Source organism: Paraphaeosphaeria sporulosa, assembly GCF_001642045.1.
Source record: "Paraphaeosphaeria sporulosa strain AP3s5-JAC2a unplaced genomic scaffold CC84scaffold_15, whole genome shotgun sequence".
NCBI lineage: Eukaryota > Fungi > Ascomycota > Dothideomycetes > Pleosporales > Didymosphaeriaceae > Paraphaeosphaeria > Paraphaeosphaeria sporulosa.
In genome coordinates this window covers 497,623-521,227 of record NW_017253374.1, presented here as the reverse complement: position 1 = coordinate 521,227, position 23,605 = coordinate 497,623, and the positions used below count along the sequence as shown (strand labels likewise).

The following is a 23,605-nucleotide window of genomic DNA, read 5'->3' as shown; positions in this document are numbered from 1 at the left end:
TTTCAATTGGAATGGCGTTTTAATGGTTTGAAAAATAAAGAGGCCTGGTCGTTGGGCCATATTAACGCCCATATGTAGGGCCAAGGTTTTGAGATCATGGAATCCATTGGACGGTTTGCAAGCGTCTCACGGTATCTTCGCTTGAAAAGATCAGCCACATCCTCGAAATTCGCTAAACTACAAGCCAGAAATGATGGTGTCTCAGCGTGTGTTGATCCATTCTTCTTGAATTTGAGGTGGCGAGGCTTCTAAAGCCGTACATGAAAAACCTAGCTAGGTATGATGTGATCCTTCGCATCTACGCCAGCTTTCCATCGGTAAGTGGAGGCAACGTGTTCATCAAGAGGACCGCTTTGGCCCTCCTTCTGGTAGAAGTTTTCGCGATATGTGCCTCCAGGAACCGTATAATCATCCCAGAACAGCCCTCGAGCTCTCAACTCCGGTAACAGTAGCTCAATGACGTCTTTGAAAGATTGAGGAAACAGGGCATACGCCTGTCTTTGTATTAGCAACAGTCTCTTCGATGGATCTTGCTTCAACTCACAATATTGAATCCATCGACTCCGGCCTCATCTTGCCACGTCTGGAAGCTGTCTGCGACCTGTGCTGGTGTTCCAACAAAGATAGGCCCATTTCCTCCGATACTGACATGTTCAGCAACAGTGTGCTTAGTCCACTTCGATGTTCCGGGCGAGAATCGTGCATAGCCTTCCACCGTTGACCGGACTGCATTTGATTCTACCTGTCTGAGTTCCTCGTCGTCACCGTACTTTCCGAGATCGATACCGGTCCAGCCACAGAACAGAGCAAGCGCCCCCTCAAGCGACGCATATTTACGGTACTCGGCAAGTTTTGCTTGTGCCTCCTGTTCAGTGCGGCCAAGTATTGGCGTGACAAGGGCAAGGACTTTAATGTTGCTGCCATCCCGCCCAAACTCAGTCTTCGCGAGCTCTCTTATTTCGGCAATATTTTTCGCGCAGACCTCCGGGGCATGAGCAGACACAAAGATGGCCTCAGCGTTCTGAGCCGCGAACCTTTTCCCTGCCTTCGAAGCACCAGCTTGCAGTATCAAAGGCGTCCGCTGTGGGCTGGGCTGGCAAATGTGAGGGCCGGGGACCGTGAAGTACTTGCCTTGATGGTTGATCTCGCGCACGCGGTCCGGCTCGGTATATACACCCTTCGAGCGATCTAGTACTACAGCATCGTCCCTCCAGGAAGATTCGAACAGTTTGTACATGACTTTCACATATTCTTCAGCTTGGGCGTATCGGTCATCGTGCTTCACACTGTCAGCAACATAATCGCATGCTTACAAAAGTATAGACGCACCGCAAGCTGCTCTTGGTAGCCCATATTCCTTGCAGCGGAGTCCAGGTAGCTCGTGACGATCTATCGTTTGTTACTGAAGGATCCATGCACAATATATCTTCTATCTTACATTCCAGCCGAGCCTACTTGATGTCAGTATTGATTTTGGATTGCAAGGCGAAAACCATACCTTCCATTGGATAGATGGTCTACTGTCGACAGCCTACGAGCTAGGTGATACGGCTGCTCGTATGTTGTAGAGCAAGTCACCCCAAACCCGATGCTCTTTGTCGCAGCCGCCATTGCACTTACGACAGCCAGAGGCTCATTTACAGGCCACTGCGCACCAGACACTATCGCGGCCTCGAGATTCCCATTATACACATCGTAACCGCCCAGAACGTCCGCGATGAAGATACCATGAAACTTCGCTTCTTCGAGTAGCTTAGCCAGTTCCACCCAGTGCTGGACATTGCCAAACTCGTGCGAGTGGTCGTCCGGATGCCTCCATAGCCCCGGCGACTGATGGCCACTGCCTGATAATTACCTCCAGTCAGTTTGATGTTCTAATGTAAGATATCCAGGGTGTTGAGTAATCGGGTCACGTGAACTCACACATCTCGACGAAAGCATTCAGGACCAACTGTTTTCTGGGCGCCATGATGTCGTTCAAGATCCTGAAGATGTCGTGCTTGCTTTTTTGAGCCTTTTATGCGTTTATAATCGCGAGACAATCCGATGTCGCTATCTATATCGGCTAACGTACTGTTCGAGATGATTAGTGCGATGATGTGCTTGCAGCGTCCACGAACGCAATCGACCCCTCCCCCACGTCGCGAACGAGTCGCATCGCACAACAATGGCAATTTTCGAGTAGTTTGACACGGTGTCGGGCGTTCACTCGGCAGCTAATCAACGAATCCGCTATGGCGCGATGATCCAGCTGCGGCCTTACCTCATCCGCAGTATCTATCCAAAGGATACCCTGTATGCAGGCCAGCATGCACCTGCGCATATCCGAGCCTTCTTCAATGGCAGCAGATGACGTGCGAGCCATGCGGTTTACTATAACCGCTAATTCCGGAGATGAGCGATGGTCGGACGTCCTAAACTACCTACGAGCTACACAAGACATCGCACAAGTATCACTCCCTCCGTATATCGAACCACTTGCACGTGCGATAGTACTGCTCCCGCAACAATGGTTCAGTGGCCGGCAAAATGGAGGAGACGCAGTGTAGCCATCACTCCTGTGGAGGCTGCTGCTTCAGCGACGGCTGATTACCAACGACGGAGTGAGGAGTTGAACGTTCCAAACAGCCAGTCCGCTTTGTTGCTACCTGCAATTCGGACACGATACGAATTGAAGCTCGATCACACAATACCGAGTATACAACATGACCACGAGCTCTTGATACAAGTCAGTTCCGTTGGCTTGAATCCCATAGATTGGAAAGCACCGCAAGTGCACTTCCTCTTACCTTCGTAGCGACACCTAACAACCCTCCAGCGACTTCAACTTCGGCATTCCCTCGCTCCCATACATCTCAGGCCGCGAGTTAGTCGGCACCGTCGTCCAAGCCCCGACAGCCTCCAACACCCGTATCCGTAATGGCGACGTCGTCATCGTCCCTTCAACAGACTATCGCGACCTACGCAAAGCCGCTTTCCAAGAGTACAGTATAGCGTCTTCCTTCAACGCGATCCGCCTCCCCCATTCCATTCCCCAAGCGCAAGGCGCAATTCTAGGAGTCTCCTTCGTCTCCGCCATCCTGGCCCTCGGCATCAACATGGGCGTCGACTTCTCTTCCATCGAAAACGGGCCCGACCTCCTCGCCATAGTTCGCAGCATTGACCCCTCCCGCCTGCCCGCTGACATCCGCAACGAATGTCTGGATGGCATTACCACCGAAGAGCGCGCGAAGCAGGGCGACTTCCTGGTCGTATGGGGCGGCAGTTCCACGTGCGCGCACACGCTGAAGCAGCTCGCGCGTCTCGCAGGCCTACGCATCATCTCCGTTGTCGACACCGCGAAACACGGCCTACGTCTCTCGTCAGCCGAGCCCGTCCGCCCCGACCTCCTCGTCGACGCACACGACCCCGCCCGCGCCGTCGCCATCATCCGCGCCGCCACCAAGAACACCGCCCGCTTCGGCTTCGACACGCAGGGCAAAGACACCGCCGCGCACCTCCTCCGTGCACTGGCGTCGAAGACCTTGGACGCTCTCCCGGAAGATGAATCCACCTTCGCCTCCACCAAGCCCACTGCCGAGCGCCTCCCCACGCCTCCATCGACACCGCACGAAATCTCCACTTCACCGCGGTCGCACCTCGTCGGCCTCACGGGCGTGCCGAAGACAAACATCCCCGAGGACGTTGCGCTGCATAATGTGCCGATCAAGCTGTTCCACGAGATACCGGAAGTGGGTGAGGCGCTGTGCGCGTGGTGTGAGAGGTTGTTGGCGAAGGGGCTATTGTTGCCGCCGGAGGTAGTGGGGACGGTGGAGGGGCTCGAGGGGATTAACGGCGGATTGGAAAGGATGCGGAGGAGGGAAGTTAGTGGGGGGAGGTTGGTGGCGGTGTTGAGGTAGGGTAGGCGGGGTGAGGCATGAAGGCATTCTTTGTCATGCCATGCAACGGGGTTATCAAGTGATTATCGAACATGCATATAGAACTCAGTGATTGTGCCAGACACGTTTGTGCCATTGATAATTCTATATACAAGATGCGAGCAGGCAACACAATCGTATTTGACAGTCGTACGTTCCCGATGTGGAGCAGCCCCTGATATGAATCAAGCTAATCGTCGTCCGCAGAGCGTTTCTGACGGATTCCTACACAGCCATCTACGAGCCGGAAACAGTGATGGAAGCAGAGCCACTGCTCTGGTATCCCTCAGTCGCCAGAATCTGGTAGTCGTGGCTGCCCAACTTGAGCCCGTACTGGGTCCAAGCATTGAAGTGAGCGCCGACATTGATGGATCCACCGACGCGCTTCTGCTGGCGGACACTCCAGAACTGGGGGAACGTGCTGGTTCCCTCGATCGACGGCTGGTTGTAGCGCGTGGTCTGGAGGATGTCGTAGGTGCCGCCGTCAGTGGTGATGGTGCCCTTCTTCTGTGCTGCAGAGGCGGGGTTGTAGCTGCCGTACGTCTCGACGATGTAGTACTCGACGAGCGGGTTCCTGGTCCAGCCGTAAAGCGAGATGTAGCTGTTCACATTCGCGGCGTTCCAGGTACCGGAGTAGGTGACGGTGCGGGCTGCTCCGGGCTTCCAGCCCTTTCCGGCGACAAAGTTGTTCACGTTGTTCCAGGAGACCGAGTACTTGCCGCCCGCCTACTGAATTTAGTACTGTATGATGGGAAGTCACGCAGTGCAATCTTTACCTCGTTGTTGTAGTTGACGGAACCCTTGCCGTCAGTCCAGAAAGAGTAGAAGTACCCATCATGGGTACCGGTTCCGGGAGAGGTTGCGACAGCGCGTTCAAGCAAGTTGAAAGGCGAGGTCACGTTGACCGGGCTGGTGAGCACCGAGGCAGCGGTGCCAAGGGCGAGAAAGATAGACGAGAAAGCGACCATGTTGAGGATCGTTGTGCTGATGCTGCGTGGTGGTCTTCTACATGCTGCCTTCCATAGTTCTTATATACTGCGGATCCTCGAGCCTTGGGAATGTTTGATTTTGATATCGCCATAAGCGATTTCTTGGTGCCAAGCCTGCGATATCAGTCGGCCCAGAGGAGGCTCTTCGATTGGGAGGGAGCGGGGGGCGGATGCTGGTGTGCAGTGGCGTCAAATTGCCGGTGTATATTGTGGGGTGCATAGGTTGGCAGGCGTCCCCAGGGTGTAGATTAACTACCCCAGAATTGCTTAAAGGTATGTCAAACCACCGGCTATTTCAGACGAAAGTCTTACGAATGCGGAACAACAAAGGAACAAGCCAGACGCTTTTGCGTGTCAAACCCGGTCCATGGTAGTCGAGCAGTCCGCATTGCGCTTAGTGATAGTACTCCGCGTACAGTGAATAGGTCGTGCTAGGTGTATGTCCTGGTCATGTTCGACTCCATGTAACACAAATCCAAGGCTTGGCGCTCCCAGTGTTCGGGCGCAAGTCCCTTCGGATGAAGGTGTTTTAGCGCTGAGGCAATGCCCACGATGGCACACTTGATTGATAGGCTACAGCGACTTCGACTTGATCATTCCGACCTTGGCATTACTATGTAAGCTCCGCGCGAGGCTTCGATTAGGATGGAGGGGTGCAAAAAAGCATTATGACCAAGACCTGGACGCATTTAGCCGGACTGCACGATGCTGCGAGCCCTATACTGCGGCGCCTGACCGTCGTAGTCTGTCATGTCTTGATTAAATGCCAAGGACGGAAAGCTTGGCCGATTAGCGAACATCATCTCGGGATGGCACGAGGTGTGACGACGATATGCACTCGTGGTCCGACTGAAACAATGGGACCAAGCTGTTTCTGATCGACGCCCAACCGGGTCGACGGTTACTATTATTGGGGCATCTCTAAGATTGCAGTGGAAAGATGCGGTCATCGATTTGATGAGCTGGGGTGAGAATGGTACAATGGCGTGCAGGCGTAGGTCATGGTCGACCGGACTGTATATGATTGCATGGAAAGGTTGAAGACGCTGCATCAGCGGCGGAGGTTCCGTTCGTTCCATAGCCGGTCGATAACCTGGAAAACAGCTGTCACGAGTTTCAGGGTCTCAGCGTCGAGATGCTGGCCAAATCGCTGCTGCATCTTATCGGGATGCCAACGAACACGCTCCATCTTCAGCAAGGCCAACGCGTCGTCTCTCCAGTTGGGCGAAGATTTCAGGAAGTGTTCAATCGACTTGGCCTCTACCAGGCTGGCTCGGCCAGAGGCGACGGGCCAAGGAATGATTTTCGGTGGGTCATGGAGCCCAGGGTTTTGCAAGGACCTGAGATGGTCCCATTTGGTGGTGTATGTTGCCCATGCTGCGCCCGCCTCTTTAGCCCTCTTCCGCTCCGCGCCACGCTTCAGACTGTCTTCCATTTGCCGCCGGATATTCTCCCTTTCTGCCTCTTCCTTGGCAGTCTCCTCCTCCAGGTCGCGATTCCGCTCTTTCCGACTCTGGCGCGCCTTCTCCCGCGCCGCGCGTTCCTCGAGAATGTGCTGATGGCTCTTCTCCCACATCTTGGTGCGCACGAAATCAGCGTACTCCTCGTCTGTCATGCGTTCCAGTCTTCCATCCGGGCCTGGCTTGGTGTTTGGATATATGTGGATGGGCTGGCCGTACACTCCTTCCCAGTAGTCTGCGCCTTCGTCGTCGGCCATGGCATCGAAGATGGACTCGCGGAATATGGCGTCAGAGTCGACGTCGGGCGATCCGTTATTCAAGGGATCGTAAAGAGACTCGCGGTGGCGGTGGTCGGGGTCTTCGTAGTCGCCAGTTCGCGTGAAGGTGCGGCCATGGTCGCGATGCTTGTGCCTGCGCTTCGATTGCCTGTGGCGCCGCCTTGAGTCGCTCTCCTCATCTGAGCGGCAGCGTGTGGAACTGGATCGCTTCCTCGGCTCCTCTTGGTCGTCCACATCGCGGTGTTTGCGCTTCGAGCGCCGCCCCGATGACGTCTTGAACTGAAATCTGGAAGCTTTCGCGCTGCCGTAGACTTGTTTCTCGCCGGCTCTGTCGCTAGCCGGCTCCTCCATGGTGGGGGCTGTGGTGTACCAACTTCCAGTCGTGCATAGAGAGGGAGCCGAGGTTGCGTGCGGCCGACTGTAGGCAGTAGCGCATTCCGTGGACAAGAGGTTGACGTTCCGCGGTTGCGACCAGCGGGGAGGGTGCGGAAGGCGCGATGATCTCATTGGCGGACGCGCGGAGTGGCTTGGCGGCGGGAGCTTTGGGAACAGCAACCACGGCCTCGCTCTATACACTTCCCCTCCCACACCAACGTCGCCGACACTCGCCATGGCTTTCAAGTTTGGCTTGAAGAACAAGCTTGCGAGCGGCCCGACCAAGCCGTTGCTGGGAAAGAAGAAGCCGCTGTTCGATGAAGAAGAGGATGAGCCCGTACCCAAGCCCAAGGCCGCAGTTGCCGAGGAGGAAATCGCAGAGTTCAACTTCGAAGACACGCTAGCCGCCGCGTCGAAAGCCGAAAAGCCTGCCCAGAAACCCAAGCCGAAGCCCAAAACACTCGAGCCCCCAAAGCGAAAAGCGCTCGCAAAAGAGGACGACCCGACCAGAGTCGCCAATCTAGCCAGCGCCAAAGAGTCGGAACGACGTGCCAAAGAGGCCCAGGAGCTGGATGCATCCATCTACGACTACGATGCCGCCTACGAAGCCATCCACGCAAGGCAGCTGGCAAAGAAGGCTGCTGAGCAAGAGGCTGCTGCGGACCAGACGCCAAAGTACATGGAGGCCCTGTTTGAGTCAGCAGAGCAGCGCAAAAAGGACCAGCTCCGCGCACGAGACAAGATCCTGCAACGCGAGCGGGAGGCCGAGGGCGACGAGTTCGCGGACAAGGAAAAATTCGTGACGGGTGCGTACAAACTCCAGCAGGAGGAGGCGCGCAAGGCCGAGGAGGAAGAGAGGAAGAAGCAGGAGGAAGAGGAGGAGCAAAAGCGCAAGTACGGCATGCAGAACTTCCATAAGCTGAGACTGATGGAGGAGGAGAAGCGACACCAAGAAGCCATGGAGGCTGCCGCGGAGCTCGCCAAATCAGGTGTGAGGCTGGAGGAACAGCCCAAGGAGAAGACAGATGCAGAGATAGCCGCCGAAGCACGAGCACAGGGCAAAGACATTACCCTAAACGAAGAAGGCCAGGTCACGGACAAGAGACAGCTCCTCCAAGCTGGTCTCAACATCATTGCGAAACCGAAGAAGCCCATGACCGCGGTTTCCACGGCACTGAAACCATCGGCGCCAAACAACGGCTTCCAAGGCCGCAATGCTGCGCGGAACGATATTCGGGCCAGGCACACCCAGATGGTCGCCCAACAGATCGAACAAGCTGCGAAGCGTAAAGCAGACGAGGATGCTGAAGAGGCAAGAAAGCTCCTGCATTCCAGCAAGAGCCAGAAGACGGCAACCGACATCAGCAGTGCAAAGGAACGTTATCTGCAGCGAAAGAAAGAAGCTGCGGCTGCAAAGGCGGCCGCTGAGGGCAAATGAGGGAAAACCTCGCACTCTCCGTTGCCAGATTGTCAGCGTCATAGAGTTGTATGATCGAATGCGTAAAGTATGCTATGCGAACAACACTACAAGACACTCAGCTAAACTAATCATAGCCTCACATCTGTGCCCTCAAACTGCTCCACATTCTCCATTTGGCCCATCCACATGACCCTCTCCCTGACGAATATCTCGCCCTCCGGTGGGTATCGGTCTAGGCCTTGTGCCAACGTCCCGGCTTGTACGATCGTGTATCCTTTGTACCCTTCGGATTCACTCTCCTTCCACAATGTACTCGAGCATGTGTCACAAAACGAGACGGTAAAGACGGGTCCTTGGCCTGACTTGAGCAGAAATTTTCGCGGCGAGCCGACGAACCGGAGAGAGCTGGATCGCACGCTGATATTGGTAGAGTACGAGCTGCCCGTCATCCGTTTGCAATTAATGCAGTGGCACAATACCTGGAGATCGTCAGCATGTGCCTGGCCTCGCAAGATTCTGGAGAACTCACCGTCTTGACAGGCTCGTCTAAGATCTCGTACACAATTTTTCCGCACAAGCAGCCTCCCTTTGTCATTTTTACACCTTTCGCTCGAAGGATCGGACAAGAAAGCGTCTTGGACGAGACGATGAAGTCGGTCAAGGACAGCATTTGAAGTACAGACTTCGTTTAGGGACTGAATACTAGAGCGGATGTAGATATTGCCTTTCGATTATAGCGCGAACGCTTCTGCGCTGATGATGCGAAAGCTTCACGCGTGTTGCATAGCCTCGCCGGGCCATCCCATCGCATATGTACCCCCAGGTATATTGTCTTCATCAAAATCACACAAAGAAGCTTGCGAGGCGAGGCTCTCTTCCGCACAAGACCTACATTGGCATCTTCGCGGTCCGGCCCGCGTCGTCTCCGTAAGTGCCTCCACACACGGTCTGGACCTTCACGCTCCCGGCAGTGCTGCGTTTCGGCCCGCTTGTATCTCAGGACAAACTTATGTGGAAACGTCGATCGCGGTGCCCTGCATGGCCTACCACGATCGTAGGTTCAGACTAGACACTCTCGGGTCGCCTTTTGTCTTAGACATCTTACGCGCACGTCTGCAAACGGCGGCCAAACAAGCGATCGCGCGTGGCTATGTGACACTCAGAGGTCGAGAGCGCAATGGTGGTTGGTATTGTCGTGCTGAGGGTCTTGCAGCAAGGATCGGTTTCCAGAGAGACAAGTAGGGTTGCCGATCATGGACAGATCGGGTATGCAATTGCGGAGGATGGGTCTGGTGCAGTCCGTAGTGTAACTGAAGATTCTGGACTTCTGGGGATAGCTCCGGTGAGCTTGTGATCCAATGCGCTGTGGAAGCGCACCAAATGGAACTCGTTTAGAAGAGGAACAGGAAGTTTCAAGTAATAATCCAGCAAAATCTGGCTGGAGGGTAGATGGGCATGTTGGAGCTATGCGAAAATTGGCAGAAAGTCACCAAAGCAAGGAATCGATAGCAGCAAGCGAGCAACCCAAGACGACTGTAAGAATTATTACACTTTATAAGAGACTAAATTGCACAGGTCGGATAATGGCTGGAATTAAGAAGAACATGGGCCACAAAACAGCAAACGCGTGTAGCTAGATGGGAACGTAATGCGATGAAATGAACATTCAAGGCAGAGTGGAGCCACGAGAAAACTAGAGACTATAGAGGTCTTTGATGTAGGTACCCTTTCCATCCATGTTCTTCCATGAGTCCATGCTCGGCTCGGAGTGATTAACCCAAGGGTGGCTTGGGTTCCTATGCGGACCTAGAACTGTGAACTGATGGTGCGCCCTAGGTGCTCACGTTCGCGACGGAGAGTGACATCGCGGGGGTGTGGGCTTGCGTGGCTGGTGGTACGTCGTAGAGGTAGGCTGTAGAATGCAAGCTTGTCGATGCAGTAGATGTCAAAATAGGTCTTGGCTGTACCGGTAGTATGTGGTTATTTGTGACCTGTCTTAGAGGCGACATTGGAACCCGAGTTTGTCTACCCAAACGCACCTGCACTTGAAGCCTCCCGGTGGAAGACAAAAAGACTCGTCTCCCGAAACCACCCAGGAACCGACTCCCCCATCTAGCTTCCTGGCTCGTTTGCAGTTTCCAAGACGATCAGCCTCAAACCATGGCCTCCTCCATGGAGGAGAATGTCTAGGTATGCTGCGTTAAGCTATCATACCCCCTAGCTGGGTACACGGGCAAATGTCAACACTTGCACTACCTTTTCACTGACTGGAAATCGACTGCATATTCTCTAGTGCACACCCCAACTTGGTCGGCGATTCTCACATCCTTCATCCTGGGCGTCCTCCTTCGACCGTTCGTCTCGTTCGTAATGCGTCTCTTCATCAGCCTCGGCATATTGTTCCTCCAGCTACATCAAAGGCTCAACCGTCTTTAACGGGCGCATCTGCGGCGCGTTCATTGCGGTTGCTCTCATCTTGGCATTGCACTACAGTCAACATGCTCTTGAAGCTGTTGCTGGGGTTCTTCTCGGAGAGTAGTCTGGAAGCCTCTGGTGTGAAGTGAGTCTGCTTAGGGTGATGTGATTGGTGGTGAGGTTCAGCGCCGTTTCACAGGGAGCGAGCGGAAGTAGAATGGCTAGAAGGGACGAGTAGGACAGAGTGAGGTATTTCTTGTGCGTAACAGGAATAGGAATTCGACTCGATGGCAGAAAGCATCGCTGCAAACGATTCTCACTGGCGGGAAGCTCCTGGCTGGCAAGACTTCTAATTGACGCGCAGCTATTCGCCGCTTGGATATCTGCTGAGTCAAATCATCAAGAAGATAATTTTTGCAAACAAGTGATCGATTTGGTGAATGAGTTATGGTGTAATAGCAACAACTATGCTTTTGTCTTGCAACCGCTGTACAGATTTCCACGATCCACATCTTATAATGCCTCTCCACCTACTTCATAGCCAGACCCCAAGCCACAACACCCGCCCAGATCTGGATCCCGTACTGCACCAACAGCCCCGGCGCACCCGCGTACCTCCCCTTTCCGTTCTGGTTCCAGTTCGTGTAGCCAATGCTGTACAATATCCTGCCGACGCTCCAAACGCCACCCAGGGCAGCCGTCAACTTAGGCTGGCTCAGACCGCAAATCAACAAGCAGCCCACAGTCGTAAGATGTACCTCGCCGAAGTTCTGGTGGCCACGCTGCGCGGCGTTGAAGGCGAGGAGCGCCGCTTTGCGCTCGGCAGGCGCGCTCTGGACTTGCTCCCACGATGCGTATTCGAAGGGGTAGGGGACCTTTGCGGCTTTGCGGAAGGAGCCGACGCGGCTGCCAAGGTAGGTGCCTGTAAGGAAGGTCGAGACGACGGACAGGAGGACGAAGCTGCAGGACGTTAGGTGGAGGGGGGAAGTGCGATTGGGGATAGCGTACCCGTAGTCGGCGGGGATTTGGATGGCTTGCATGGTGAGCAATCAGTTGTATTGGCGGTGAATTGAGATCGCGCAATTGATTGCTTGGATGTCGAAATCACAGGCTTTGAGCGTTGGACGAACGGAGGCCGGCGCAGAAGATTGTCGATTGGCCGTCGGGATGGAGCTCTGGGCGGACGAGTTTCAGCGGAGAAAGCGCGGAACAACATCGTCCCGACGGGTCGATTCAATCGTGCCGACCAGAGGTGCGCGAGATGTACACAGCATCTTTGAAAGACCACGAGTATCTTGCGAGCGTGTTAGACAGACGCAGGTGCGATATGTATGTTTACACAAACCGGAGGATTATGGGTTGGATGGCGTTGATTGGCTGCCAGCCGATGACGATAGAGCTAGGATCAATAAGCTGTGTACACTAAAGGTACCTAGGTATGCAAGCGAATAGGATGCTAAGTCGCACGAGTAGGGTCAACACGATGCACTTGGATGAAAATCATGTCTTCAGTTGCACAGAAGCCTATGAAGTGGGAGCAGTCTTCGTGCTCCTGCTTTGGTAGAGCCCCAGCTCCACCTGACGGCGCCGAGTGTCATCGCGTCCTCGTGCAGTGACAGTGGGACGGGAAGTGGCTGCTCCGTACTGAGAAGCCCAAACTGACAGCGGTGTCAAAGGGTACTTTAGTGCTCAAAGCCCTCAGGACACCGTGCCTCCCTTATGATCTGCCAACGCGTCGAATGCAGTCCCAGCTTCCGCAGGAGCTTTCCAGGGAGAGAGTTCATCGGCCTTTCTCGCCCCAAGTCGCGCATTTCTTTCGCTCGTCGCAGTGCTTTCGAGCCTTTTCCTTTGCTGTTGTTCGAACACCCTCACTGTTCTCCTCTTTCATGCCATCCCATTCTGCGCTCCATTCTGTTCACCATCCGGCACCTTCCACGCCTGAGGCAGCTTCCCCACAAGCCCCTCCACGAGCCCCGCGACCTCCAACGCCTTCTGCCTCTCCACCTCCGCATCCTTCTCGTCTGCCAGCGTTTCCAGCCCGCCAAACAGCCACAGCTCCTGGAGATCGCGTATGAACATCGACATATTCTGCGCCGCTGTGACCTGCCACTTGTCAGCCGATCCTAAGCAATGCCTAATCTCGCCGGCCGAGGCGCGCTGTAAGGCAGTTGGGAGGCTGTACAATCGCCACTGCGCCCTCCTTGATCGCGAGCTCCTTCTGTGCGGATTGGCTGTAGTCGGGGTTCTCGTCTTCGCGGGCGACGGCCAGGATGGCGCGGTATTGATTTAGGAGCTCGTTCATGAGGTCGTTGACGCGATCTGCTGCTTGGTGAGCTAGGAACGCTTGAACGAAGAGGCTTGCATACTGCGCAGTGCATGGGCGTTCCGCTGCTTGGGGTCCATGGCCGCATTCGGTGGTGAGCGGCCTGGTGGAGCAGTTGAGCTTCGATGTTTGGTGGAGCAGACCTCTTGTCGATAAAGATGCGGGCCGTGCGCTGCTCAAGCGAACCGAGGTTTGAGATCCAGCATGGTGAATGTACACCGGATCAATTCCAACAAAGTATTTGATGAACCAACATCGTCTCTGACATGCCCAATACTGTTCCTGAAATAGTGTGATTTGAGCGCGCGGTCTCCTCTTTTCTTTATTGTTCTCGCAAACTCCCTAAGCGCACTTTTGCACTCAGTACCCAATCTTACATACTCAAGTGCTCGAAGAAGCGCGCGCGAACTCCAGTCGGCTCCTTCCGCGACCGCTACGTCCACAGAACAGACACGACAATGCCAACTCGTCGCGGGCCGTCGCCAGCAAACAAAGACCTGCGCTCCGTTCCGAGCAGCCCCCGACATCCCGACTCTACAATTAGACATCTTCACCTTATCATGCAGTCCACCCGAGACCCCGTCCTGCACCAACGAATTCGTGTTCTCGAGCATACTGTAGGATGAGCTGAAATCCTCTCGTCGTATCCAGCCTGCATGAACTCAGCACTACGGGACCTTGCAGCGCCACAATCACTAATCCCTAAGGTCAGGGGTCCGCACCAACATTCAGTCCGTCCTCAGCTCAGGAGAGCAGGGTCATCCACGAGCTAGTGGCGCTAGCTACAGTACAGCGTCACAAAGCGTACTGTCTCCACTACGGGACTGCGTTCGTTGGGAATATCCCGAGGTACTGGGCTGAGGCTCGGAAGCTTCGATGGATTGACCAGAATGTCGGGAATCAGCAGGGTAGGTGTCTTGCCTTATTAAGGGATCAATGCTTCGGGCAGGATTTGATATTCGGCTTTGATGACTCTGAAGTGGAGAACGCGGAACTACCCTTTGGCGCGCGAACCGCACAGTGACTGTGCCGTGCTGGTGCGCACTGGAAGATAACCTACAAGTCTGTTATGGCCTTCTGACAGAACCGTTGGACCATTCATGAAGGAACAAGACGTGGACTGTACTGAATCATGCGAGTATGTTCGTCGTATCTCATTGCGGCCGTTAAATATGTACTTGAAGTAAGAATGAAGCGTAACAATGGGTGTACGGTATGGACACGAAAGCTAAACACTCTGTACTGAAAAAGAAACGAAAGTGATGGTGGGTGCCTCATGGCTGGTATCTTCAAAACTGACAGGGAAACGGGGCTCAAAGACTAAACGAGAGACAGCCTCCAAAGCGAGTTATCACGCCGTAAACGCCAATCCGAACCGTGAAAAGAGAGAGTGTGCATCTTCCAAATCAAAACGCGGAAGTAGATGCATTCTTCCGTCGGAACATAGTACCAAAAGAAGTCTTTCGTGAGTGGCCCCAGGACTGGTTCCGCATATGCGCCGCCGAAATTGTCGTGACTGGGGTTGGTAGCTGGGTATCTGTGTTCAAGTCTTCGTATCGCCAGGTAGGGATTATGCTCTTTGCAGTCTTAACCTCCTCCACAGGGTTGTCGACATTGCAGCTGTATGGCAGCGAGATCTCCAACGCTGGCTTCTCTTTCTTCGAAGTCTTCGTCGGCTTGGAGAAGTTTGGGATCCTTGCAAGCGTTTGCTTGGCCTCGGTCTGTTCGTTGAAGACGGAAGATGCAGACGTTGCTGGTTGGGTTAGCTGAGATAGGCAGTGGCTTCAAGAGATACACACCAGAAGAAGCATCAGAATTGGCAGTGCTTGCGGAGTTGCGGCTTGAATCCCGAGAGCTACTCGAGAAGTATTCCTCTTCTGAGTATGTCAGTCAGACTTGCGACTATATTCATGCTGTGTTAGACGTACCTGGCGGTATCGGAACCTCCGATAAAGGGCTACTCGGCTTTGTCTTTGTTAATCTGCGACTACGACTGCGAGGTGGCGGTAATAATTGCGTCTTGATTGGCGGTGGCAAGGGCACTGCGCGTGGGTTTGAGTAGGCGTGAAATTCTTCTGAGTGCCTTCGTGATAGCTCTGCCCCACGCACGACCAGTGGAGGCGGTACTAATTTGGCGTTATAGATAGGCATATCCTGGAGGATGGCTTCAATAGAGGTAGGCTCTCGGATCCGATGCGTCTGCCAGCCGGAACCAGGTAAACTGTACTCGCTGACTGTGCGGGAATGAGTGTGAGTCTGGGTATATGACAGGGCCGCGGAACGACGTATGATGTCACTTTGTCTTTTCCGGTTCGCTGCGATTCTTTCTCGCACTTCCTCTGTAGTCATGAGAGGTGGGCTCTCAGTATACGCCGGCTTAGTCGGATCGATTGGGGGAATTGGAGCGGAAATGGCCGGTGGAGGTGGTGGCAATCTAGCAGGCTCGATCAACGGTGCAATCTTTGGCTCCTCGACTGCCTTGCTGGCTCTCTTGGTCCTTGAAAAGATGGCCATGATGGTGGATGTTTAGCAGTAGTGTGTGACAGTGAAGGTGGCCGTAATGGATGCTTGCGTGCCAACAATATGACGACCCGGAGAATTTTAGATTGATGCGACCGATAGTCCTAGAGATTGAGGCGCATTAGTCCAGTGGGAGTGCACTGGACTATAGTAGATCCGGCAAAAAGAAGGGCTGTTGCGACGTTGGTGTTGCTGCCAGTGATCGACGAATGGGCTCGCTAGTTCCCGTCTAGAGTCGGGCTCAACGATCAAGATCCATGGCATCGGAGATTCTATGTTCAGGAAGCCAGAAAGGCAGCTAGAAAACTGACAATGTCATCAAGGGCGAGGAAGCTGACTGTACGAATACTTAACCACCCGGAGCTGGAACACCATGCCGTTGTATTTGCATTGATTCGCCGTCCGTAAGAGGACACGTCTTAAGACTCCGGAGGCAACCTTCCCTACTAGGGGAACGGGTAGCGATGCAGATCCTGGGACGAGCGAATACCAGCTACGACCGTATCGACCATTCGGAAGCTGACGAAAAATGCCGAAGTGTAAGAAGCCACTAAGCAAGGAAGGTCACTCTAAACCCTGCGAGACGTCCTGTGACTACCCCGACCCCATCTATCTGTCGCACGTGAGGGACGAAGTGTGGCCACCAGTTACGTGCATGATAGTGCACAGCAAGGGATGCGACTGTAGATTGCGACATGGCACTTCAAAGCTGGCGATTGCTGTAAGAAGCCGTCGGCCCGGCCGCTGGTTCCACGAGATTGAAAGAAGCCAACGGTTCCCGAAATGCATGACGAGGGTGACCCACCGTTCGGGCTGGGCGTGAAGGCAATCCAGGATTTCAGTGTATAGGATTCCGCGGGCTGGGTGAGGGCCTGTGTCGTGAGATAGAAGGATACGGGACCTTCCCGTATCGATAACGAACCTGTGTTTCACCAACCTGGAAGTGGAAGACACCCAAAGTTGATGCCAACGTCGCCTCAATCCAATTTCCACAAATTTCTTAGTCCCCGCTCTGCTCGACAATTGGGCTTCTAGTCGAATGGGGCTAAAGTAAAATGGAGTCCGTTCACTCACGCTCTCTGTCAGCAGCTGAGGTATCGCCTCGGTGGTACGAAAGTCGAGACTTTAAGCCAATGATCCCACTCAGAAACTAGCGGACCCGTATTCAAGACAGCTGTCGCATAGACACAATCATCAATAGTGCAGTTAGCAATATCGTCACATGATATACCGATCCCGACATTCGTTTAGGAGTGTGCTGTGGTCCCACTGGTGCGGCTTACACTTTGGTACTGAGTTCTGGGCGATACGTCTTTGGTAGACAATGTGAGTGCGCCGAAAACATTAATGCTCACAAGAAGGCATCAGGCAATGCCTCGAACACTGCATACCGTGTCCTTCGTGTTTTAGCACCAACTGAAGATTCGTTACGCCATTCGATGGCAGATTGTTGGCCTCAAAGATGTTTACCGATCTATAACACGTTTACTGCGCAGCAAACCCCGCGGCGAGCTTCACTTACTCCAAGAGGATGGTTTGCGGTCGAGCTGCTGATTCCAACAACACAAGAACAAGATCCCACATGCTCAAGCTGAGTGACAACTGCTTCTCTTATGGGTACAGTTGCTCGTTCTGCTTGAGGGAGTGGCACCACTCTCTGGGTGGATCACCCACAGCGGACAGTGTTGGTCTGAAACACGAATCCCTGTGCGGCATGCATGGCGGGGTAACGAATCCGTCCGCTCTACATACACATCGAAGATAACTGCCCACCACCTTTCTCAGCAGAATCATATGTTGTACAGCGGCCTTCTACGCCCAAATCGTAGTATCATTCGAGCATGGAGCATGAACATGCGGAGAAATGCTCGCTCATTCTCCAAGAAGGTACTCTCCAATCGTTTGCAATCACCCGTGGCTTGCTGAGAAGATAGGAAAGTGCAATTGTTATAGGTCAGAAGAAGAAGAGCTCTTTGAATCTAAGCAAGCACCTTTTCAGCCTGCAACCAAAGACGGGCCAGCTGATGTAAAGGCACACCCTGACGAGGCAGGGTGGGCTGCGATCCGCGAACACGTCGCCCGGAAACTGCGCGGAACACGAATGAACGACCAGAACCTCTCTGCTGACCTCAACTACTCTCCAATAGATCTCGATGAGATTCGTGTCTTGGAACTACAACGTGGAGATCATGGAGACCCTCTCAATGGCTCTCTCCACGTCGCCAACATCGACTTTGCATACCCTGAAGTCAAAGATTACAAACGGAAAACGAACCACGCCATATCTCTCGCTGAAGGTGGGCCCGTCTGGTATACAGCGTTAAGTTACACGTGGGGTGATCCGATTTTTGACGCCCAATTTCACTTCGCAAACGGCACGTCAATCCAAATTACTAGTAGCCTGGCCTCGGCTCTAACGCACCTACGAAGCCAGACGGATAGCATATTTTTGTGGATCGATCAAATATGTATCAACCAAGAGGATGTACAAGAAAAGCAGAAGCAGATACCGTTGATGGGCCTGATCTACAGCCATGCAACCAGTACAGTGATCTGGCTGGGTGATGAGAGAGGCGACGATCCTCAGCTAGCATTTGACACTCTTCAAACGGTACACGAAAGGCTGATATGGTTTGACGGTGAGATCAGGTCCGAAGACTTCGAACGACTGAGATTCCCAGCCCCGGCAGCTTCCGAATGGGTCGAAGTGAGCAGGATGTTTTCCCGTCCATGGTTTGAACGGCTATGGGTCGTACAAGAAGCGGTCCTATCCAAAAACTTGTATGTCAAATGTGGCAAGGCCGTCGTGGCTTGGGAAGACTTTGCGTTGTGGTCTTCAACAGCGGAGTCTTGTGGTATTGGCGCTTTCTTAGCGGACGGCGCTCCGGCAACGAAAAATCAATCTGGCCTCAGCACCATGAACGAATTATCTACGCTCCGTATGTACCTTCAGACCCAGGAAACACCGTCATCACTACTTGAAGCACTTGTCACGACTCGGTACGCAAATGCATCAGTCGCCAAAGATAAAGTATACGGAGTCCTTGGTATAGCATCTGCCATGAGCTCAAGAAGCGGATCACTTGAAGTCGTCGCAGCCCCAATTCAGCCGCGATACGCGGAGGATGTGTCTGTCCGGGATGTTTTCCTTGAGGCAAGCATCGCAGAATTTCCCATGGAGATTTTTCGGCTTCTTTCATGTGTAGATCATGATAGGCCGGTCAGTCCGTCTTGGGTACCTGATTGGACTTTGCCGAGAGCGACAGAGTCTCTTGGTTATTTGACCAGATCTTGGTCACTCTACTCTGCTTGTGGGCCGATGTTCGATTCAGCCACTGGGAAGGCATATGATACCGAATACGCACTCGAAGACAGTAACACGGTTCTCGTCATCCCAGGTATCGTTGTTGATACTATCGCAGCGGTAGGTGAGCCTCTGGACGAGGAACCTTTCATGTTTATCAGCGACGATAACATACGCGCAAATCCTACTTGGTTGAGCTACCTCATGATGGCGAAGGCGGTCACCTCGTACTCAACGGGTGAAACTGTGTGGGACGCATTCTGGAAAACGCTCGCCGCTGGCAAGGACGGCTCGTCCCACGGCACTACGCCACAAGAGTACAGTGAAGTACTCAGTCTCATTGTAGATAAGTGCATGGATGAAGAACAACACATACCTGGTCAACCGTACACTGCTCGCCGACAGAAAGGCTTCTTCACACTCAAGAGTCTTACTTCACGCAAACCTAAACAAACATTGGATGATATGCGGAAAGCATTTCGCTCTGCGATGCATTGTCGCGCATTTGCAATCACCAGGAAAGGGCACTTCTGCCTGGTTCCGAGAAGGACGAAGGTAAATGATGCTATTGTTGTTTTACAGGGAGGGCATGTACCGTTTGTCGTAAGAGGCCAAAAAATGGTTGTCACAAAAGGGTTTGAACTGATTGGCGAGACATATGTACATGGAATCATGAAGGGTGAGGCTTTCGATAGGAACAGTCCGCGACTTGAGAAAATACGGTTGATATAGAAGCGCTCCGTTGTGGAATTAAGACCGTATCACCCTACATTCCGTCAACGTTCACATCCTTTACGCACCTATCAAGGGCGCCTTCCCGTTCTTTGCGCTGCTCCCATGCTCATTTGACAGCATGCAAGAATTCGAGTACGTCACAAGCTCCAGTCGCACACATCGTAAGGCTCATCTCGATGCACACCATGTATGAGTTCATCCATTGTATTTGAATCTCTTTCAGCACGTTGGACGATCACTCTTACCACGCAGCAGCCCTCGAGTGATAACCAGCACCTTCGTCTCAGCTTCGGATCTCAAAATGTGGAGGCTCTACTCTGAGTACCACGTTCTCCACGCGACTGTACTATATCAGCTCCGCAATTTTTGGGAACCCCTGGTTTCCGACCTTCGATTGGAGCTGGTATATGAGGTTTGTCACTGAGCAGCCTTTAGCCGAAGCGCTCTGTACCGCTGCCGATATTGCGCACAGCCGACTTTTATTGCAGGGACCACATGGTATACAGTGGCCAATCCAAGCCTTTCGTAGTCCACCTGCTTTGGGATTACTCTAAAAACTCGCAAGTGCGTGCGTGTGGGGCCTTTGTGGGAGGTCGGACCCGTGACTGGCGTAACTATGATACATGTATAGATCGTCTTCCCCTGTAAGGTCCCCTACCTGCAAACAGCTGAAAATCCATTCAAACACACGTTCTGTATCTCCGCCGTGCTATAATGATCTTTTCAACTCTACTTTTCGCGGCGAGCGCTGCAGCGCTGCCGAAAGCGCTAGAGCCCAGGCAGGGAGGGCAGAACACCATGCTTCGATTTGGTTGCTCGCAAGTCATCATAGATCGCATTGATCCGCTCGTCAACCCAGGTCTCGCTCCATCGCCACATATGCACCAGGTATGCTCTTGATACCTTAAAGACACACGGGCGTGGCACTAATTATGTCCAGGTCGTTGGAGGCAACTCTTTCAACACTACAATGCAATCCACAGACATTGCCAAGATCTCAACCTGCACTACTTGCGGATACTCAGAGGATGTACGTGTTCTGGGGGAATAGCGACGTGCCAAAGTACTAATCCAGGATAGTTCTCCAACTACTGGACTGCCAACCTATACTTCAAGGCCAAAAATGGGACTTACAAGCGCGTGCCTCAAATTCCAAACCGAGATCTTTTCAACGACAAGTACACTGGAAAGACGAAGGGTGGGTTCGTCGTCTACTATGTTTCTCCTGGAAAAGGCAAAGTCACAGCGTTCAAGCCGGGTTTTCGGATGCTTGTTGGGGATGCCAACAACCGCGTGAGCAAGAACCTCAAGTCACAGACCTGTTTCCGCTGCTACACTGGACCGAACTTTGCTGGCGACAATGCGGCGCCTTGTCAAGATGCCAAGTATGAACGTTGCTGTTATATGTCGGCTTCACTAACATGACTAGGCTCGATACCGAAGGCCTACCAAAAGCTGCTTGTCCTGGTGGCATTCGATCAAACATCCTATATCCCACTTGTTGGGATGGAAAGAACCTCGATTCGCCGGACCACAAGGTACGTTTGGTAAGGCGAATGTACAGTCGGAGTTCAGCTGATCAAGGATGTGATAGTCGCACGTAGCGTATCCCAAGGCCGGTCCCCAAGTTTTCACCGGCTCAAGCGTAGGTGGCGATTGTCCATCGACCCACCCAGTGAAGATCCCACAGATCATGCTTGAGGTATGATTTATGCATCAACAGCAGAGAGTATCGCTAACGACATCTGCAGATTGTCTGGGATACTAGGCAGTTCAACAACAAAGCCGACTGGCCAACCGATGGTTCGCAGCCGTTCGTCCTCAGCACAGGTGACACCACTGGCTTCGGCCAGCACGGCGATTACGTCTTCGGCTGGAAGGATGACTCTCTGCAGAAGGCCATGGACGATGCCAAGGGTTGCATGGGAGCTAACTGCGGTAGCCTCAAGACGCAACAGCCCGATGACGGCAATGCGTGCAAGGTGCCGAGGCGGGTCAATGAAGATGCCGATGGTTGGTTGACGGAGCTCCCTGGTATGGAGATGCCAATGGCCATGTAGGTGGCATTTACTAGGGTGTGGGCCGATACAAACTCTTGCTTTTTCATGTGTAGCTCATAGAAGAGAAGTGCGTATGTCATTAAATTAGGATTAGCTATTGCAACATACGACTAAGCTTGGGTGAAAGCACGCTACAGCATTGCAACAAGACCCGCAATCAAGCCTACAACGCCCGTAAGTGGCTTCGCAACACCTGCGGCAGCGCCGGGCGAGCTGGAAGAGGGGGAGCTTTCGCTCGTAGGCGAGGACTCAGACTCGCTCTCAGAGCTCGATGACACCGTCGCAGTGCCAGTAGACGCAGCACTGCCGCTCTCGGTAATGCTGGAATCATCGGTCGAGCTCGTAAGACCAGTGGGCGCAGGACCAGTAGCTATATGTTTGTCAGTAAAGCTGTTCGTCTGCGATGGAGGCAGGGTGGACTTGGACTTCTTCGCAGACGTGCCCGAAAGAGTCCGAGTAACCCGCATCCCTATGCCATAGGCTGCTAGTGTTCTTACCACCCATGCTCTGAATTAGAGTAATCGGGTCCTTGCCCAGACTCGTTGCCCAACAGCCCAGGTACGATTGTGCGGATGTCGCGCCCTTAGTTTCCAAGATGATACCAGTGTTACAAAATCCCTCATCGCAAAAGACGGACGTCGATTCGGCGATGACGTTACCGGCGGAGCAGGTAGTATAGAAGTTGCATTCTTTGTCCTTTTCACAGCATTGCGCGTATGAACCGCTTTGCGTGAGGGTTTGCGGGAAATCACAGCTTCGCACGTCGGACACTTCACAACACGAACTATTAGCTACATCATCATACCTCAGGCACTGCACGCAATGACGCGATGATGCGATAAAACGCGCTTTGTGCGCTTTGCGGACGTGTACAAAACTGGGGAGCTTACGACGAGATGCGCCGGACGTGCTGATCCAGCCTAGGATCGATGAATCAGCGCGGGGGTGGAGCTCAGCCCGGGCGGTGATTAGCGGCTCAGGGGCCGCTGCTGCAAGAGACGCAGTAACGAAGCTCAACGCCAGAATTCGGGCCATAGTAGGTCTTGAGACGGAAGTGCAGCGATGCGCGCGCGACAAGATGGAAGTCTACGATGAAGACACGCGAAAAGGGGGGTTATCGTCTGGGTCTCATTTTAGCCTCACCAATTTGGGACCTTCGCTTCGTCCTTCGGCCGTAGTGTTGCCTTTCTATCCGAATGAAGGTCGGCTTTGGGATGGCCAACCAACAAGGCGTTTGCATCAAGTGAGAGAACAATGTGTCTGAAAAGACCCGCTCGCAATCTTGAAAAGCCAGAGACATATTGGGATGTCGAGATTGCGCGCTGGCTCTGTGACCGAAGGTCACGATGAAGCCGAAGATGTCTCCCGATGAGACCCGTTGGACTTGTACGACAACGTTCGAATCTCGACATGCGTGCTGACGGCCGTTAGAAACCTTCGCATGGTTCGTGTACCTGCAGACCTACGTGCCACGGTAGCCTCCATCGTCGTTGCAGTACCCCGCTGCCCGCATCCCAAAGAGGAAGGTCTTGATACCCCTCAACACCATGATCAGCGCAGGACTGTTTACTGTCGTCTCATTCACTACATTTTCTTTGCCGTTGGGCTTCTAACGATAGTGTAAAGAGTTGTGGTTCGACTGTTATGTTTGCGAACATGTTAGGTTCTGGCCGCTTCATCCACAATTTGTACGGGATTCTCGCGCTGGTGCTGTGTGTTCAATCCCAGCTTGGAAGCTAAACAATGCTACCTCACAAAGCAACACGACGATCAATCTTCAGGGCCGACTCGCACCCCGTATCTCATTTG

General features: G+C 53.3%; 12 protein-coding genes across 12 annotated transcripts; 4 read left to right on the top strand and 8 right to left on the bottom strand.

The window, feature by feature from the left end:
- Positions 1-269: 269 nt before the first annotated feature.
- CC84DRAFT_1232797 (dibenzothiophene desulfurization enzyme A) lies at positions 270-1,969 on the bottom strand (the record flags this gene model as incomplete). The annotated part of the gene is made up of 6 exons (XM_018183775.1): positions 270-494; positions 545-1,279; positions 1,330-1,389; positions 1,439-1,454; positions 1,499-1,840; positions 1,920-1,969. The coding sequence occupies 6 exons, from the start codon at positions 1,967-1,969 to the stop codon at positions 270-272; spliced, it is 1,428 nt and encodes a 475-aa protein (XP_018029737.1).
- Positions 1,970-2,309: 340 nt separating this feature from the next.
- On the top strand, positions 2,310-3,899 carry CC84DRAFT_1264334 (uncharacterized protein; the record flags this gene model as incomplete). Its single annotated transcript, XM_018185305.1, has 2 exons — positions 2,310-2,464; positions 2,819-3,899. The coding sequence occupies 2 exons, from the start codon at positions 2,310-2,312 to the stop codon at positions 3,897-3,899; spliced, it is 1,236 nt and encodes a 411-aa protein (XP_018029736.1).
- Positions 3,900-4,160: 261 nt separating this feature from the next.
- Positions 4,161-4,885, bottom strand: CC84DRAFT_1044513 (xylanase; the record flags this gene model as incomplete). The annotated part of the gene is made up of 2 exons (XM_018173401.1): positions 4,161-4,643; positions 4,694-4,885. Coding segments are annotated over 2 exons (675 nt in total), but the record flags the coding sequence as incomplete, so codon positions are not given.
- Positions 4,886-5,870: 985 nt separating this feature from the next.
- CC84DRAFT_393881 (uncharacterized protein) lies at positions 5,871-7,100 on the bottom strand. Its single transcript, XM_018186035.1, has one exon. It carries the CDS (start codon positions 6,993-6,995, stop codon positions 5,958-5,960), a length of 1,038 nt encoding a protein of 345 aa, XP_018029734.1. The 5' UTR covers positions 6,996-7,100; the 3' UTR covers positions 5,871-5,957.
- A 124-nt stretch (positions 7,101-7,224) lies between these two features.
- Positions 7,225-8,851, top strand: CC84DRAFT_393867 (uncharacterized protein). The gene is made up of 2 exons (XM_018186034.1): positions 7,225-8,524; positions 8,574-8,851. Exon 1 carries the CDS (start codon positions 7,255-7,257, stop codon positions 8,455-8,457), a length of 1,203 nt encoding a protein of 400 aa, XP_018029733.1. The 5' UTR covers positions 7,225-7,254; the 3' UTR covers positions 8,458-8,524; positions 8,574-8,851.
- Positions 8,568-9,034, bottom strand: CC84DRAFT_1104265 (uncharacterized protein; the record flags this gene model as incomplete). Its single annotated transcript, XM_018175047.1, has 2 exons — positions 8,568-8,918; positions 8,969-9,034. 2 exons carry the CDS (start codon positions 9,032-9,034, stop codon positions 8,568-8,570), a joined length of 417 nt encoding a protein of 138 aa, XP_018029732.1.
- Positions 9,035-11,278: 2,244 nt separating this feature from the next.
- Positions 11,279-12,167, bottom strand: CC84DRAFT_1131199 (uncharacterized protein). The gene is made up of 2 exons (XM_018175886.1): positions 11,863-12,167; positions 11,279-11,814 (listed from the first exon to the last, which is right to left on the bottom strand). The coding sequence occupies exons 1-2, from the start codon at positions 11,892-11,894 to the stop codon at positions 11,385-11,387; spliced, it is 462 nt and encodes a 153-aa protein (XP_018029731.1). The 5' UTR covers positions 11,895-12,167; the 3' UTR covers positions 11,279-11,384.
- Positions 12,168-12,738: 571 nt separating this feature from the next.
- On the bottom strand, positions 12,739-13,304 carry CC84DRAFT_1232791 (uncharacterized protein; the record flags this gene model as incomplete). Its single annotated transcript, XM_018183774.1, has 3 exons — positions 13,221-13,304; positions 13,046-13,173; positions 12,739-12,942 (listed from the first exon to the last, which is right to left on the bottom strand). Exons 1-3 carry the CDS (start codon positions 13,255-13,257, stop codon positions 12,739-12,741), a joined length of 369 nt encoding a protein of 122 aa, XP_018029730.1. The 5' UTR covers positions 13,258-13,304.
- A 1,279-nt stretch (positions 13,305-14,583) lies between these two features.
- CC84DRAFT_1223040 (uncharacterized protein) lies at positions 14,584-15,691 on the bottom strand (the record flags this gene model as incomplete). The annotated part of the gene is made up of 3 exons (XM_018183457.1): positions 14,584-14,930; positions 14,977-15,054; positions 15,106-15,691. 3 exons carry the CDS (start codon positions 15,689-15,691, stop codon positions 14,584-14,586), a joined length of 1,011 nt encoding a protein of 336 aa, XP_018029729.1.
- Positions 15,692-17,492: 1,801 nt separating this feature from the next.
- Positions 17,493-19,733, top strand: CC84DRAFT_1157302 (HET-domain-containing protein; the record flags this gene model as incomplete). Its single annotated transcript, XM_018177006.1, has 3 exons — positions 17,493-17,584; positions 17,632-18,713; positions 18,822-19,733. The coding sequence occupies exons 1-3, from the start codon at positions 17,539-17,541 to the stop codon at positions 19,731-19,733; spliced, it is 2,040 nt and encodes a 679-aa protein (XP_018029728.1). The 5' UTR covers positions 17,493-17,538.
- A 717-nt stretch (positions 19,734-20,450) lies between these two features.
- Positions 20,451-21,796, top strand: CC84DRAFT_1232788 (uncharacterized protein; the record flags this gene model as incomplete). The annotated part of the gene is made up of 6 exons (XM_018183773.1): positions 20,451-20,624; positions 20,677-20,766; positions 20,817-21,121; positions 21,166-21,274; positions 21,331-21,438; positions 21,488-21,796. 6 exons carry the CDS (start codon positions 20,451-20,453, stop codon positions 21,794-21,796), a joined length of 1,095 nt encoding a protein of 364 aa, XP_018029727.1.
- Positions 21,797-21,881: 85 nt separating this feature from the next.
- On the bottom strand, positions 21,882-22,893 carry CC84DRAFT_1169480 (uncharacterized protein). The gene is made up of 3 exons (XM_018179670.1): positions 22,687-22,893; positions 22,294-22,566; positions 21,882-22,166 (listed from the first exon to the last, which is right to left on the bottom strand). The coding sequence occupies exons 1-3, from the start codon at positions 22,829-22,831 to the stop codon at positions 21,928-21,930; spliced, it is 657 nt and encodes a 218-aa protein (XP_018029726.1). The 5' UTR covers positions 22,832-22,893; the 3' UTR covers positions 21,882-21,927.
- Between the last annotated feature and the right edge of the window lie 712 nt (positions 22,894-23,605).